General features: G+C 44.4%; 1 protein-coding gene across 5 annotated transcripts in view; it reads right to left on the bottom strand.

The window, feature by feature from the left end:
• ralgps1 (Ral GEF with PH domain and SH3 binding motif 1) overlaps positions 1-18,457 on the bottom strand; it is a 726,899-nt gene that overhangs the window by 8,395 nt on the left and 700,047 nt on the right. For all 5 annotated transcript variants that reach the window (XM_073052641.1, XM_073052645.1, XM_073052644.1 and 2 more), the window contains one exon: positions 218-323. In XM_073052641.1, coding sequence (XP_072908742.1) covers positions 218-323 — 106 coding nt within the window. The remainder of the gene's footprint in view (positions 1-217; positions 324-18,457) is intronic.

The following is an 18,457-nucleotide window of genomic DNA, read 5'->3' as shown; positions in this document are numbered from 1 at the left end:
GACTAGTACTGCGTGCTGCACTTCGAGAACGGTCGCAGTAGCAACTTCGTACCATTGCAACACATGGCTGCATCAGATCATGCAAAATCCACACAGACAGACATTAGGATTGAACCTGGGCCACTGGAACTCTAAAGCAGCAGTTCTAACCACCTGTGTCACCACGCCACCAGATCCTTGGTGTTTAAGGGGTTTCCTGAAGGGACCTTCTCCTCACCTTTATCCGGGTCACTCAGCTGGAAGATATTCGGGTGCTCTGGGTCGTCGGGCAGAACCACCATCCATCCTGCTATCGACACCTTCTTACTGGGGGCTGACTTGAACTGTTGGGAGAGCAGTGACAAATGTGTGAATCATTTTGTTTTGATGGTAGAAGTTTTAAAGTGTTTCATGGATTTGATTTCCCAGAATAATGATATTAGAATATAGACAGTGGTAGTAAGAGCAACAGTGTGATCACTCGAATCACAGTGTGGTCTCCCAGAGAATGAGCTGTTGATAGGTCCTCAGATGGCTGGAGAAGCCAACCTGAGATCTACCTATTCTGGTGCAGTGTGGGCAAGAGTAAGTGGTGCCTCTTGTTAGTGTTTGGGTCTTTTGGTTGTTCAGTCTCTTCTTTCAAAAGAAATAGGAACAGGAGTTGACCATCTGGCCCGTCGAGCCTGCTCTGTCATTCAATAAGATCATGGTTGATCACCATGGACTCATCTCCATCTACCTGTCTTTTCCCCATAATCTTTAATTCCTCTACTATGCAAAAATCTATCCAACCTTTATTAAATATATTTACTGAGGTAGCCTCCACTGCTTCACAGGGCAGAGAATTCCACAGATTCATCACTCTCTGGGAGAACCAGTTCTTCCTCATCTCCGTCCTAAATCTACTCCCCCAAATCTTGAGACTATGTCCCCAAGTTCTAGTCTCGCCTACCAGTGGAAACAACTTTCCTGCCTCTATCTTATCTAATCCCTTCATAATTTTATATATTTCTATAATATCTCCTCTCATTCTTCTGAATTCCAGCAAGTACAGTCCCAGGCAACTCAATCTCTCCTCATGGTCCAACTCCCTCATCTCTGGAATCAACCTGGTGAACCTCCTCTGCACCACCTCCAAAGCCAGTATATCCTTCCTCAAGCAAAGAGACCAGAACTGCACGCAGTACTCCAGGTGCGGCCTCACCAGTACCCTGTATAGTTGCAGCATGACCTCCCTGCTCTTAAATTCAATCCCTCTAGCAATGAGGGCCAACATTCCATTTGCCTTCTTGATAGCCTGCTGCACCTGCAAACCAACCTTTTGTGATTCATGCACGAGCACTCCCAAGTCCCTCTGCACGGCAGCGTGCCTCAATTTTTTACCATTTAAATAATAATCTGCTCTTCCATTTTTCCTTCCAAAGTGGATGATCTCGCATTTACTAACATTGTATTCCATCTGCCAGACCCTTACCCACTCACTTAACCTACCTATATCTCTCTGCAGACTCTCAATATCCTCTGCATAATTTGCTTTTCCACTCAATTTAGTGTCATCAGCAAACTTAGATACACTACACTCGATCCCCTCTTCCAGGTCGTTAATGAACAGTTGCGGGCCCAGCACTGACCCCTACAGCACACCACTCACCACAGATTATCCCCCAGAGAAACATCCATGTATCCCAACTCTGCTTTCTATTAGTTAACCAATCCTCTATCCATGCTAATACATCACCCCAACTCTATGCATCTTTATCTTATGGGTAAGTCTTTTATGTGGCATCTTATCGAATGACTTCTGGAAATCCAAGTAAATAACGTCCATCTCGATCCTCTATCCCTCTAGCCACTGCTCTCGTTTTATCCTCAAAGCTGCTGCTTGTTCTCTGCGGACCGTGGAGGTCATTCTCATGTAACAATTCAGTATAGTACAGGCCCTTCAGCCCATGAAGCTGTGCCTATCTTTTAACCTACCCCAAGATCAATTTAACCCTTCCCTCCCACATAGCCCTCCATTTTTCTTTCATCCATGTGTGCATCCAAGAGTTTCTTAAAGGTCCCTAATCTATCTGCCTCTACCACCCCCTAACAGTGTATTCCATGTACCCACTAGTCTCTTTTTTTAAAAATAACCTTACCTCTGACATCCTGACCTATATTTTTCTAAAAGCGCCTTAAAATTCTGACCTCTTGCGTTAGTCTTTTCCACCCTGGGAAAAGGTGCTGCTGGCTGTTCACTCTGTCTGTATCTCTTACCATCTTTTACACCTCTATCAAGTCACCTCTTATCCTCCTTCACTCCAAAGAGAAAAGTCCTACCTCTTTCAAACCTTCCTAATTAGACATGCTCTCTAATCCAGGCAGCACCCTGGTAAATCTCCTCTCCACCTTCTCTAAATCCTTCCTATAATGAGTGACCAATATTGAACACAATACTCCAGGTGTTGTCTAACCAGCAGTACTATAGAGCTGCAACATAACCTCACAGCCCTCGAATTCAATCCCCAGTTAACAGAAATTAACAGAAAAGAAATATGTTAAGCTTCCAATGGAATGACATCCTGGACTATGACACCTATTTCTCTACTTTTCACCATATGCTCGATAAAGGTTCCTTTGGAGGGGCTGGTTTTTACTGGCCAGCTCTCTGTACTCTAAAGGAGACAAAGGGGAGCCGTCACGGATGCTAGAAAAGAGCACGTGAGCACAGTGCACAGTGAGGGAGGCACAGCGAGACAAACTAAAGTAAATCATGCTTTACTGATCTGTTGGAGTTTTTCGAGGATGTAACCAGGAAGTTAGACGGGGGAGATCCAGTGGATGTAGTGTACCTCGATTTTCAGAAGGCATTTGATAAGGTCCCACATAGGAGATTGGTGGGTAAAATCAAAGCTCAGGGCATCGGGGGGAAGGCATTGACATGGATAGAAAACTGGTTGGCAGATAGAAAGCAAAGGGTAGCGGTGAATGGGTGTTTCTCGGAATGGCAGGTGGTGACTAGTGGGGTGCCACAGGGCTCGGTATTGGGACCACAGCTGTTTACAATTTATGTCAACGATTTGGATGAAGGCATTGAAAATAACATCAGCAAATTTGCTGATGATACTAAGCTGGGTGGCAGGGTGACATGTGATGATGTTAGGAGAATTCAGGGTGACTTGGATAGGCTGGGTGAGTGGGCAGATACTTGGCAGATGATGTTTAATGTGAATAAGTGTGAGGTTATCCACTTTGGGAGTAAGAACAGGAAGGCAGATTATTATCTGAACGGTGTAGAGTTAGGTAAGGGAGAAATACAAAGAGATCTAGGAGTCCTTGTTCATCAGTCACTGAAGGTGAATGAGCAAGTGCAGCAGGCAGTGAAGAAGGCTAATGGAATGTTGGCCTTTATTACAAAGCGAATTGAGTACAAGAGCAAGGAAATCCTTTTGCATTTGTACAGGGCCCTGGTGAGACCACACCTGGAGTATTGTGTACAGTTTTGGTCTCCGGGTTAAGGAAGGACATCCTGGCTGTAGAGGAAGTGCAGCGTAGATTCACGAGGTTAATTCCTGGGATGTCTGGACTGTCTTACGCAGAGAGGTTAGAGAGACTGGGCTTGTACACGCTGGAATTAAGGAGATTGAGAGGGGATCTGATTGAAACATATAAGATTATTAAGGGATTGGACAAGATAGAGGCAGGAAATATGTTCCAGATGCTGGGAGAGTCCAGTACCAGAGGGCATGGTTTGAGAATAAGGGGTAGGTCATTTAGGACAGAGTTAAGAAAAAAACGTCTTCTCCCAGAGAGTTGCAGGGGTGTGGAATGCACTGCCTCGGAAGGTAGTGGAGGCCAATTCTCTGGATGCTTTCAAGAAGGAGCTAGATAGGTATCTTATGGATAGGGGAATCAAGGGATATGGGGACAAGGCAGGAACCGGGTATTGATAGTAGTTGATCAGCCATGATCTCAAAATGGCAGTGCAGGCTCGAAGGGCCGAATGGTCTACTTCTGCACCTATTGTCTATTGTCTAAAAATAATGTGGCTATGGCATTTGTCGGGAAAGTTGATGAATTTGATAGTGCTAATGAGGAATCATTTATCAATGGGGTTGAACTGTATTGTAATGCTAACGATGAGGATGAGGTAAAGAAAGTCTCCTCTAAGCTTAATGGGTGTTAGAATGTACAGTCTCGTACACAATTTAGTAACTCCTGAAAAGCCAGCAAGCAAGTCATTCGACAAAATTGTTGCAATTTTGTCAATCACTTTAAAAAAAAGAACATAAGAAATAGGAGAGGGAGTAGGCCATCTGGCCCATCGAGCCTGATCCATCATTCAATAAGATCATGGCTGGTCTGACATTGACATTGAGGTTCTGGATTTCAGAAAGGGAACCAGTTAAAGGATGAAAACATTTCTGAATATATTGCAGAACTGCGTAAACCTCTTAATACTGTGACTTTAGCGATGGACTTTCTTGATGCATTAAGAGACAGACTTGTATGTGGCATGTTTTAGTCAAAGCACTCAAAAGAGGCTACTGTTAGAAAGAGACCTAACCTTAGAACAGACATTGATCATTGCAATATCGTTAAAGATGTGATGGAACAACAGAAAATGAGGTTAAAATGTGAAATGCACAAAACGTCCCTGAATGGTGGAAAAAAAAGCCCAAAATATTATCGATGTGGCAAATCCTCCCATGTTGCAAATGTCTGTTGGTTCAAAGAAAAAGTTTGCAGTAAGTGTCACAGACAAGGCCACTTAGTGTGCAAGTCAGATAAGAAACACAATCAAAAAGAAAATCGGAGTGAAAAGTTTCAAACACAAAACTAAACAAATGCAAAAAGTGACTGAGTGTGAAACTGAATCAGACAACACAGAGTCTGACAAAGGTGAACTGTCATGCCTAGGACTGTATAGCATCACTGAAGTAGATAGCAAAATCATACGGATCACAACAAGCGTTATCTGGTGTAAAACTGAAAATGGAGCTGGGTACAGGGTCAGCTCTGTCTATAATTTCAGAGGCTAGCTACCATTAGAAAAGACCTCAGTGATGCTAAAGACTTACATAGGTGAAAACCCATCTCCCAAAGGCAAACTGAAAGTGAATGTAATGTACAGAGGCAAAACACAGCAGTTAGAGCTTTGCGTTGAAAAGTGGAGGGCCAACACTTTTTGGATGTGAATGGTTGAGAAAAATCCAACTAGACCGGCACACAATCAAAGCTCTCAATGTATCATCAACAGGCAACTGCAGCCCAAATGGTAGATTGGGAGACTGCTTCACCGAGCACCTACTCTCCGTCCACCAGAGAAAGTGGGATCTCCCAGTGGCCACCCATTTTAATTCCACTTCCCATTCCGACATGTCAATCCATGACTGCCTATACTATTGCGATGAGGCCACGCTCAGGTTAGAGGAACAACACCTTATGTTCCTTCTGTGTAGCTACCAACCTGATTGGATAAATATCGATTTCTCGAATTTCTGGTAATGCTTCCCCCCCCCCCACCACCATTCCCCATTCCCTTTTCCCTCTCCTCCTTGCCTGCCCATCACCCCTGTCTGGTGCTCCTCCCCTTTTTCTTTCTTCCATGACCTTTTGTCCTCTCCTATTATATTTCCCCTTCTCCAGCCCCGTATCTCTTTCACCAATCAACTTCCCAACTCTTTACTTCACCCCTCTCCCTCCCAGTTTCACCTATTACCTAGTGTTTCTCCTTCCCCTCCCCCCCCCACCCTCTAACCCTGACTCCTCAATCTTTTTTCCTCCGTTCCTGCTGAAGGGTCTCAGCCCAAAACGTTGGCTGCACTCTCTTCCATTGATTGTGCGAGCCCTGCTGAGTTCCTCCAGCATTTTGTGTGTGTTACTTGGACTTCCAGCATCTGCAGATTTTTCTCTTGTTTTAGATTGTGATATATGCATGTTGTGGGCATGCAAGTTTGGTCCTGGAATCATGTCGACGCTTGTGGGCTGTCCCCGGCACATCCTCGGACTGTGTTGGCCGTTGATGCAAAATAGATAGATAGATAGATACTTTATTCATCCCCATGGGGAAATTCAACATTTTTTCCAATGTCCCATACACTTGTTGTAGCAAAAACTCCTTACATACAATACTTAACTCAGTAATAATATGATATGCATCTAAATCACTAACTCAAAAAGCATTAATAATAGCTTTAAAAAAAAAAAGTTCTTAAGTCCTGGCAGTTGAATTGTAAAGCCTAATGGCATTGGGGAGTATTGACCTCTTCATCCTGTCTGAGGAGCATTGCATCGACAGTAACCTGTCGCTGAAACTGCTTCTCTGTCTCTGGATGGTGCTATGTAGAGGATGTTCAGGGTTTTCCATAATTGACCGTAGCCTACTCAGCGCCCTTCGCTCAGCTACCGATGTTAAACTCTCCAGTACTTTGCCCACGACAGAGCCCGCCTTCCTTATCAGCTTATTAAGACGTGAGGCGTCCTTCTTCTTAATGCTTCCTCCCCAACACGCCACCACAAAGAAGAGGGCGCTCTCAACAACTGACCTATAGAACATCATCAGCATCTCACTGCAGACATTGAATGACAAGGAAGTACAGTCGACTCTGTGCCTTCCTGCACAAGGCATCTGTGTTGGCAGTCCAGTCTAGCTTCTCGTCCAACTGTACTCCCAGATACTTGTAGGTCTTAACCTGCTCCACACATTCTCCATTAATGATCACTGGCTCCATATGAGGCCTAGATCTCCTAAAGTCCACCACCATCTCCTTGGTCTTGGTGACATTGAGACGCAGGTAGTTTGAGTTGCACCATATCACAAAGTCCTGTATCAGTTTCCTATACTCCTCCTCCTGTCCATTCCTGACACACTATGGCCGTGTCATCAGCGAACTTCTGCACATGGCAGGACTCCGAGTTATATTGGAAGTCAGATGTGTACAGGGTGAACAGGACCGGAGAGAGTACGGTTCCCTGTGGCGCTCCTGTGCTGCTGACCACTGTGTCAGACCTACAGTCTCCCAACCGCACATACTGAGGTCTATCTGTCAAGTAGTCCACTATCCAATCCACCATGTGAGAGTCTACTCCCATCTCCGTTAGTTTGTGCTTTAAGATCTTGGGCTGGATGGTGTTAAAGGCACTAGAGAAGTCAAGGAATGTAATCCTCACAGCACAACTGACCCCATCTAGGTGAGAGAGTGATTTGTGCAGCAAATACGTGATAGCATCCTCCACTCCCACCTTCTCCTTATACGCAAACTGAAGCGGATCCCGGGCGTGCCTGGTTTGTGGCCTCAGATTCTGTATTATCAGCCGCTCCATGGTCTTCATCACGTGCGACGTCAAGGCAACAGGTCTGAAGTCATTCAACTCCTTTGGTTGTGGTTTCTTCGGTACCGGGACAATACAAGATGTTTTCCACTGTCTGGGTACTCTTCTCTGATCTAGACTCATGTTGAAGATGCGCTGTAGTGGTTCTCCCAGTTCAGTGACACATTTCATTGCATGTTTCGATGTACATGTGACAGATATAGCCAACCTTCCCGAGAGTTCTTCTTCAACGCTGAAGAAGTCTATTCAAGAACCTTACATCCCTGGTGACGAGCCAAATTCTTTAAGACAATGCCATGGGACCATTTACAAAGATGTGAATGAGGATACAGAACCTCAGCCTCTAATAAACCATCCCACAATTTCACTTTCAAAACCCCTGGTGTGGAACTGAAACCCAAAATCTTCCAAAAGACTGTCACGTGTGCAAGGTGATAAAAGGCATAGATTGAGTGCACAGACAGAGACTTTTTCCCTGGGCAGAAATGGCTAATACAAGGGGTATAATTTTAAGGTGATTGGAAGGAAGTGTAAGGGGGTGTTAGAGGTAAGTTTTTTACAAACTGGTGGGTGCATGGAATGTCTTGCCAGAGGTAGCATTGGAGGTAGATACATTAGGAGAATTTAAGAAACCACTGTTAACTTAGAATTTAAGATGGGCAAACTTAATTTTAATTTAATTTTAAATTGGAGATACAGGCCCTTCTGACTCAATAAGCCCATTTTGCCCAACTGCACCCATGTGATCAATTAACGTACTAACCCATAATGTCTTTGGACTGTGGGAGGAAACCCACGTGGTCATGGGGCGAATGTACAAACTCCTTACAGGCAGTGGTGGAATTGAACCGAAGTCACTGGTATTGTAAAGCATTACACTAGCCACTACACTACTGTGCCATGATTGAAAACTGGATGGCTATGTAAGAAGGAAAGGGTTAGATTGATTTTGGTGCAGATTGAAAAGTTGGCACAATCACATGAGCTGAAGGGTCTCCACTGTGTTGTCGTGTTCCAATATAATTTTCTCGTCTCTGGCGTCGCATTAGGTCTAGCAGTTTGGCAAAGAGCAATGGACCAACTGCTCCAAGGTATCCCAGGAACACCATATTGCCTCAATGACATCATCGTGACAGACACAAATGATGACGAGCACCTCCAGAACATCGGTAAAGTGCTTACCAGGCTGAATGAGTATGGTCTGCATGCACAGAGAGAGAAATGTGAGTTTTTCAAGAACAAATCTCTTATTGTGGACATGCCATTGTCAAGCATAAGTCACAAGGGAAGATGGAAGCCATGATGTAGGCACCCAAACTAGAAAATGTGTCACAACTCAGTTCATACTTGGTCCTTGTAAACTACTTCCGCGAGTTTCTCCCAAATCTTGCTGTAGTGCTGCACCCATTGAATACACTGTTACAGACAGGAGCAAAGTGGGAATGGTCAGAAAGATGTGAAAAAGCAATCAAAGAAACAGAGATTGATAACAACAGATGAACTGCTCACCCATTATGACCCATACCCACCCATCGCCTTATGGCACTGGTGCCGTTCTCTCACACACTAGATCATTGATGAGTGTAGAATGCAATTATGCTGAGTTTGACCAAGAGTATAGTAAGGGGAGTAAAGAAGTTCTATCACTAACTCTATGGATAAAAGTTTATTCTTGTGACAGACCACCAGCCCCTTGCGTCCATTTTCATTCCCAGGAAGGGAATCCCAGTGATGTCTGCTACCTACTTGTAACATTGGGCACTTTTCCTAGGAGCTCACTCTTACGACATAGAGTTCGAGGGTACGCAACGCTGATGGCTTGTTGCATCTTCCACTATTGGCAACTGAAGAAGAAAAGGCTTCATACTGTGACCCAGCAGAGGTGTTCCACAACGCATTGGTGGACCAGCCCCCAGTAACAAATTCAGAAATACGAAGGGAAACAAGGAATGACGTGACATTGTCAAATGTCTATGACATCACCATGCAAGGATGGGCAGCTCATGGTAACCCTATGTTTCTAAACTGTGCACCAGAGCGTTAAAGATTCTGCATACAGGACACCTGGGTACGGTCAAGATGAAGTGTCTTGCCCGGAGCTATGTGTGGTGGCCGGGAAAAGATAGACAGATTGAAGACTTGGCCAAAAGCTGTTTGGGACGGCACAAAGTTCTAAATGCATCCCCACAGGCAGTGTTACACCTGTGGTAGTGGCTATCTTCACCATGGCAAAGAGTGCATATTGACTTTGCTGGGTCATTCATGAGCTCCATGTTTCTGATTGCGGTGGATGCTCATTCGAAGTGGCCAGAAGTTATACCAATGAAGTCAACCACATCAGAAAAGACTGTTTCTGCTCTGAGGACCATCATATCCAGGAGTGGCCTACCAGAACAAATAGTGAGTGATAATGGACCACAATACACGTCAGAAAAGAATTCGCACTGTTAATGAACAAAAATGGCATCAGACATTTCAAGTCAGCTCCTCACTACACAGCAATGAATGGGTTAGCTGGAAGGTTTATCTGAACCTTCAAGAAGTCCATTAAAGCTATGGACAAGGACATTTCTCTACAGCACAAGGTGGAGAACTTCTTTTTTGCATATCTGAACTCTGTTCATGAGACAACAAATCAAAATCCTGCAATGCTGTTCATGGGCAGGAATCTGAGATCTCGCATAGACCTCCTGAAACCAGATCTACGGAGGGAAGTACAGAATAAGCAGTTCAGCCAGTTGCCAAGTAAGTCAGCAAGGAGGATCAAGATTGTACAGGAAGTCCAAGTGTGTGATTACCAAGAAGACAAGTGGACATTGGATAGGATTGTGACAAGAACCGGACCACCGATGTACACAGTGGATGTTGGAGATCATACACGGAGAGATCATGTGGACCAGATACTGGACGCTCAGCTGACGAACATGCCTGAGTCGAGTGCATCCAACAAGACGAACACATTGCAGCCACAGACTTGCTTCTCAGTGATGGTCATGTCACCAACAGCAATGTGACACCTCCAACAGAGAAAGTTGTCTTTGATAAGTTGTCACCTGATGCCATTCCTCAGGTCCAAAGTGCTATCCTGAAAGAAGGTGTCCACCCAAAAGACTGGATCTGTAGTATAGTGAAGTGAATTACGGACAGTTACTTAAAAAGAGAAAAATCAAGAAAATGCTGCTGTTGTGAAAGCATGTGTATTTGGACATGGTCTATTAAAGGGAAATTTAATGTTTTGTTACAGATACAGTTTTATGTTACACTCCACTTCCTTCCCATTTAGATTAATGCATGAATCTATTTCTTTTAGCACAATGATTCCCCTTATTGACTGATAACTTACACGTGTATGTTGATTGGTTCCTCTCACTGCAAAGTGAATATATAAGTTAACTTCTCCGAGTGCATGCCTATATTTATTTGACATACAGTTGTACGGACACACCAAGGTTCCCCCAGCACAAGAGATTCTGCAGATGATGCAAATCCAGAGCAACACACACAAAAAACACTGGAGGAACTCAGCAGCTCAGGCAACATCTACGGAAAGGAACAAAAGTCACCGTTTCGGGCTGAGACCCTTCATCGTTTTCCTGACCTGTTCGAGAATTTTTTTTATACTTAAGTTATAAAGTAGCAGTTTAGCTTAACTGCAAGGTAAAGGAATGCAAGTTTTAAACAGAAAGTTCATGGATGAATGCACTTCAGACCTAAACAGCCCAGCACATTGATTGTTCAAAAGCGGCTCAAGATAAGTGAGAGTTGTTAAGTTCTTTCTGTGGCCAAGCAAAATATACAAAAGCATTTTGTTTTAATTTCTCCAATACATAAGGTTGCTCAAGATCCCACTGTTGCTTGCAGTGCTTCTCAAATTGCTACCCACTTACTCAATATCCATTGAACTTTCAGGTGAAGCGAGGCTTCAGGAAGCATGCAATGCTATTAGTATTGCTTATATAAAAGCACTTTTATATATAGTTCGAAGATACAACACAGTAAGATGCCCTTCCAGCCCAAAGAGTCCGCGCTGCCCGATTACACCCTTGTGACCAACTAACCCATTAACCTGTATGTTTTTGGACCATAGGAGGAAACCAGAGCACGTGGAGCATTATCTGGTCATGGGGAGAACTCACAAACTTCTTACAAACAGCGGTGCTATTGAATCTGGGCTGTTGATGTTCTTACAGTGCAATGCGACTGTGCCGCTCGTATTATCAGAAACGTGCACTCCTAATTTAGTAGCATCAGCTGTTCTGATGCTGCTGTTACATTATCACCGATGTAGATAATGCCACAAAATTGTGTTGTGTAGGGGTGTCCAATTTCAAAATTTTCATTGACTTTTTGTACTCCCCCCACCCCCCCATACCCAGGTAGTGAATGGGACAGAATTTTCTGAACAGGGGCTGAGGAATATGCGGAATTATATAGTCATACAGCTGGGAAACGGGCTCTTTGGTCCAAATGGGCCATGCTAACCAAAATTCTCAACTAAGATGATCTCATTTGCCTGGACTTGTCTTTCTAAACATTTCCAATCCATGTAAAAAACATCAATCTTGTCCATAATTGAGTGTTGGAACTTAATACTATTTCTTAACTTCCAAGGATCAAACCTAATGTAGGAGGTGGCCTACACTAAACAGTTCATAAGTCACCACCTTCTTCTCAAGGGCAGTAAGTGATGGCATGACTAGGTTAAAGAAAGTCTCCACCTCGTTTTCACCCAATGCTCAGTTCACAATATCATTTACCAAACCATCACAAGCAAGAAGGTGAGGGAAGGGGAAAACCTACAACTGGAGGAATGTGGTGGGTTCGGCAACGTCTATGAAGGCAAAGGGATGGTCCATTTGGGTTGGGATCTTGCATCAAGACAGAGTGCTGAGGGGAAGATGGGCAGTGTAAGGAGGTGAGAGGGAGGGAAGATGGAACCAGTGAGGTTAGCAGATGGAGACAGGACAGTGATAAGTGAAACTAGATAAGGGAGGGATGGTGGGCAGATGAAGACAGGTATGGGGTGGGGGGGGGGTGGGTTGTAGAGGAAGGTGGTGAACATAAAGGCTGGAAGGCAATGTGGAAACCAATCAGAATCAGATTCTGATGTTGTGATATTTATTGGTAAAATTATTGGCAGCGATAATTTTTAAATTTCATTTAGAGATACCGCACAGAATAGGCCCTTCCGGCCCAATGAGCCACACCGTCTAGCATCCCACCTGTTTAACCCTAGCCTAATTACAGGACAATTTACCATGACCAATTAATCTACTAACTGGTACGTCTTTGGAATGTGGGAGGAAACCAACGGAGAGGACATAGAAACTCCTAACAGACGGCATTGGAATTGAACTCCAAACCCTGACATCCCAAGCTGTAATAGCGTTGCACTAACCCAATGAAATTTTATTAATTACAAAATAAATAGTGCAAAAAGGAAAGAGAAAGAAGGAATAAAGAGATAATAGCGCAAGAACAATATAAGGAGGCAGAAGAATTGTGCAGGGCTTATCAGCGGTCAGAGGGGGTGATTTCAAACGAGAGCTTTGTGGGTGTTAGTCCATTGTGTGGGGCCTATCAGTGGCAGCAACTAAGCTCGACAAACAAAATAAAAGTACAGAAGGGATAAGCAGAGCGGCCATTGTCGGGAGTAGGCCAATGGCGAGAGTAGAAGCGACAGGCTTTGGCTCATTCAGGCTTTGGTGAAAGTGGGCTTCGGCAAGGTAGGTGGCTAAGTGGACTTCTCTTTTGGCTTTTCTTTGCATTTTTGTTTTGAGGGAAAGATAGCATGCCGGTAGGGTTAGTATTTTGCTCTGGGTGTCAGATGTGAGAATCCTGGGAATCTTCCAGTCTCCCAGATGGCCACATCTGTGGCAGGTGCACTGAGATGCAGCTCCTGAGAGACCACGTTGGGGATCTGGAGCTGCGGCTCGATGACCAACAATGCAGAGTGAACGGGAGATAGAGAGGAGCTACGGGAAATTAGTCACCCTGAGGCTGCAGGGGTCAGATAAGTGGGTGACGGTCAGGGAAGCGAGGGAAAGAGCTCAGATAGTAGAGAGCACCCCTGTGGCCATCCCCCTCAGTAATCGTTATCTTGGTTTGAATGTGGTTGAGGGGTCTGACCTGACAGAGGACAACCACGGTGATCAGATCTCTGGCACTGAGCCTGGTTCCGTGGTGCAGAAGGGAAAGAGGAAGATGAGAAATGTGATAGTCATAGGGGATTCCACAGTGAGGGAAACCGACAAGAGGTTCTGTCAGCCTGTTAGAGATACCCGCATGGTGTGTTGTCTCCCAGGTGCCCGGGTCCGGGATGTATTCTGAAGGGAGAGGGTGAACAGCCAGAAGTCTTGGTACACATTGGTACCAATGATATAGGTAGAAAAAGGGAGGAGGTCCTGAAGAGAGAATTCAGAGAGTTAGGTAGGAAGCTGAAAGGCAGGAACTCTAGGGTAGTAATCTCAGGATTGCTGCCTGTGCCACGTGCTAGCAACTGCAAGAATAGCACGATCAGGCATATTGATGTGTGGCTTAGAGACTGGTGTAGGGGGCAGGGCTTTAGATTCCTGGACCATTGGGGCCTCTTCTGGGAGAGGTACAACCTGTACAAAAAGGACAGGTTACACCTGAGCCCAAAGGGGTCCAATATCCTAGCGAGCACATTTAATAGAGCTATTAGGGAAGGTTAAACTAATTTGGCAGGGGGGTGGGAATCAGAGTGATAGGGCTGCGGAAGGGGAAAACAGAAATAAATCAGAGATAGTGTGCAACAGAGATTATTGAAAGAACAGGCAGGAGATGAGGCTTAATCACAGCCAGTGGGATGAGTTACAGGGCAATGGAGGTGTGGTGCAGTTAAAACAGAAAGCAACAAAACTGCACTGAGAGTGTTGTGTTTGAATGCACACAACATAAGGAATAAAATGGACAATCTTGAAATTCAGCTACAGATTGGCAAGTATGACGCTGTGGCCATCTCTGAAACTTGGCTAAAGGCTGGCATTCATTGGGAGCTGAATGTCCAAGGATATATAGTGTATCGGAAAGATAGGTAGATACTTATTCTGTTTCTCTTTCCTCAAAGCCTTTTTATATGTTAGATCTGGCTTTACTCCATGCACTATACCTGCAGTTCTCGCATGACCTTTATCCTCCTCCCTTACTTTGGCTCTGACTTCAATTTTCAGTCATGGTAAGAGAACATCTCAATGCAATAAGTTAAGTAGGCAGAGGGGGTGGTGTGGCTCTGTGTATAAGAAATAATATTAAATCATTAGAAAGAGATGACATGGGATTGGAAGGTGTAGAGTCTCTATGGGTTGAGTTAAGAAATAGCAAGGGTAAAAGGACCCTAATGGCAGTTGTATACAGGCCTCCAAACAGCAGCCAGGATGTGGATTACAAATTACAGCAGGAGATAGAAAAGGCAAATCAGAAAGGCAATGTCATGATAACCGTTGGGGATTTTAACATGAAAGTGGATTGGGAAAACCAGGTCAGTACTGGAGCTCAAGAGAAAGAATTTGTAGAATGTCTAACGGATGGCTTTTTAGAACAGCTTGTTGTTAGGCCCACTAAGGGATCGGCTGTGATGGATTAGGTGCTGTGCAATGATCCGGAGGTGATAAGAGAGCTTAGGGTTAAGGAACCCTTAGGGAACAGTGATCACAATATGATCGAGTTCACATTGAAATTTGAGAGGGATAAAATAAAATCCAATGTGTCTGTATTTCAGTGGAATAAAGGAAATTACAATGGCATGAGAGGGGAACTGGCCGAAGTTGACTGGAGAGGGACATTTGCAGGAAGGACAGCAGAACAGCAATGGCTGGAGTTTCTGCAAAAAATGAGGGAAGTGCTAGACAGATATACGAAGAAATTTTCAAAGGGAAGAAGGACATTACCATGACTGAAAATTGAAGTCAGAGCCAAAGTAAGGGAGGAGGATAAAGGTCATGCGAGAACTACAAGTATAGTGCATGGAGTAAAGCCAGATCTAACATATAAAGAGGCTTTGAGGAAAGAGAAACAGAATAAAGGGTGTAAAGGTAGTAAAGTAGAAGGGCTAAAGTGTGTGTACTTCAATGCAAGAAGCATCAGGAACAAAGGTAATGAACTGAGAGCTTGGATACATACACGGAATTATGATGTAGTGGCCACTACGGAGACTCGGCTGGAACCAGGGCTGGAATGGATTCTCAATATTCCTGGATTTCAGTGCTTTAGAAGAGATGGGGAGGATAGGGGAGGAGGGGTGGCATTACTGGTCAGGGATACTATTACAGCTACAGAAAGGGTGGGTAATGTAGCAGGATACTCTTTTGAGTCCGTATGGGTGGAAGTCAGGAACAGGAAGGGAGCAGTTACTCTATTGGGAGTATTCTATAGGTCCCCTGGTAGCAGCAGAGATACCGAGGAGCACATTGAGAGGCAGATTTTAGAAAGGTGCAAAAATAACAGGGTTGTTATCATGGGTGACTTTAACTTATATATAACCATATAACAATTACAGCACGGAAACAGGCCATCTCGGTCCTTCTAGTCCGTGCCGAACGCTTACCCTCACCTAGTCCCACTGGCCCGCACTCAGCTCATAACCCTCCATTCCTTTCCTGTCCATATACCTATCCAGTTTTACTTTAAATGACAATATTGAACCTGCCTCTACCACTTCTACTGGAAGCTCATTCCACACAGCTACCACTCTCTGAGTAAAGAAATTCCCCCTCGTGTTACCCCTAAACTTTTGCCCCCTAACTCTCAAGTCATGTCCTCTTGTTTGAATCTCCGCTACTCTCAATGGAAAAAGCCTATCCACGTCGACTCTATCTATCCCCCTCATAATTTTAAATACCTCTATCAAGTCCCCCCTCAACCATCTACGCTCCAAAGAATAAAGACCTAACTTGTTCAACCTTTCCTTGTAACTTAGGTGCTGAAACCCAGGTAACATTCTAGTAAATCTTCTCTGTAGTCTCTCTATTTTGTTGACATCTTTCCTATAATTCAGTGACCAGAACTGTACACAATACTCCAAATTCGGCCTTACCAATGCCTTGTACAATTTTAACATTACATCCCAACTCCTATACTCAATGCTCTGATTTATAAAGGCCAGCATACCAAACGCTTTCTTCACCACCCTATCCACATGAGATTCCACCTTCAGGGAACTATGCACCATTATTCCTAGATCACTCTGTTCTACTGCATTCTTCAATGCCCTACCATTTACCATGTATGTCCTATTTGGATTATGCCTACCAAAATGTAGCACCTCACACTTATCAGCATTAAACTCCATCTGCCATCGTTCAGCCCACTCTTCTAACTGGCCTAAATCTCTCTGCAAACTTTGAAAATCTACTTCATTATCCACAACGCCACCTACCTTAGTATCATCTGCATGCTTACTAATCCAATTTAGCACCCCATCATCCAGATCATTAATGTATATGACAAACAACTTTGGACCCAGTACAGATCCCTGAGGCACACCACTAGTCACCGGCCTCCAACCTGACAAACAGTTATCCACCACTACTCTCTGGCATCTCCCATCCAGCCACTGTTGAATCCATTTTACTACTTCAATATTAATACCTAACGATTGAACCTTCCTAACTAACCTTCCGTTCGGAACCTTGCTAACTTCCCTAATATTGATTAGCACCTGATTAGTTCCAATGGTTTAGACGGGGCAGAGTTTGTTAAGTGTGTCCAGGACGGATTTCTGTCACAGTATGTTGACAGGCCGACTAGGGGGAATGCCATACTAGATCTAGTATTAGGTAATGAACTGGGTCAGGTCACAGATCTCTCAGTGGGTGAGCATCTGGGGGACAGTGATCACCGCTACCTGGCCTTTAGCATTATCATGGAAAACGATAGAATCAGAGAGGACAGGAAAATTTTTAATTGGGGAAAGGCAAATTATGAGGTTATAAGGCTAGAACTTGCGGGTGTGAATTGGGATGATATTTTTGCGGGGAAATGTACTATGGACATGTGGTCAATGTTTAGGGATCTCTTGCAGGATTTTAGGGATAAATTTGTCCCGGTGAGGAAGATAAAGAATGGTAGGGTGAAGCAACCATGGGTGACAAGTGAGGTGGAAAATCTAGTCAGGTGGAAGAAGGCAGCATACATGAGGTTCAGGAAGCAAGGATCAGATGTGTCTATTGAGGAATATAGGGTAACAAGAAAGGAGCTTAAGAAGGGGCTGAGGAGAGCAAGAAGGGGGCATGAGGAGGCCTTGACAAGTAGGGTAAAGGAAAACCCCAAGGCATTCTTCAATTATGTGAAGAACAAAAGGATGACAGGAGTGAAGGTAGGACCGACTAGAGATAAAGGTGGGAAGATGTGCTTGGAGGCTGTGGAAGTGAGCGAGGTCCTCAATGAATACTTCTCTTCAGTATTCACCAGTGAGAGGGAACTTGACGGTGAGGACAATATGAGTGAGGTTGATGTTCTGGAGCATGTTGATATTAAGGGAGAAGAGGTGTTGGAGTTGTTAAAATACATTAGGACTGATAAGTCCCGGGGCCTGACGGAATATTCCCCAGGCTGCTCCATGAGGCGAGGGAAGAGATTGCTGAGCCTCTGGCTAGGACCTTTATATCCTCGTTGTCCACGGGAATGGTACCGGAGGATTGGAGGGAGGCGAATGTTGTCTCCTTGTTCAAAAAAGATAGTAGGGATGGTCCGGGTAATTATAGACCAGTGAGCCTTACGTCTGTGGTGGGAAAGCTGTTGGAAAAGATTCTTAGAGAAAGGATCTATGGACATTTAGAGAATCATGGTCTGATCAGGGACAGTCAGCATGGCTTTGTGAAGGGCAGATCGTGTCTAACAAGCCTGATAGAGTTCTTTGAGGAGGTGACCAGGCATATAGATGAGGGTAGTGCAGTGGTTGTGATCTACATGGATTTTAGTAAGGCATTTGACAAGGTTCCACACGGTAGGCTTATTCAGAAAGTCAGAAGGCATGGGATCCAGGGAACTTTGGCCAGGTGGATGCAGAATTGGCTTGCCTGCAGAAAGCAGAGGGTCATGGTGGAGGGAGTACATTTGGATTGGAGGGTTATGACTAGTGATGTCCCACAAGGATTGTTCTGGAACTTCTACTTTTCGTGATTTTTTATTTTTATTAACG

This window comes from Hemitrygon akajei, chromosome 7 (genome assembly GCF_048418815.1).
Source record: "Hemitrygon akajei chromosome 7, sHemAka1.3, whole genome shotgun sequence".
Lineage (NCBI taxonomy): Eukaryota > Metazoa > Chordata > Chondrichthyes > Myliobatiformes > Dasyatidae > Hemitrygon > Hemitrygon akajei.
This window is presented reverse-complemented; position numbering and strand designations above follow the sequence as displayed.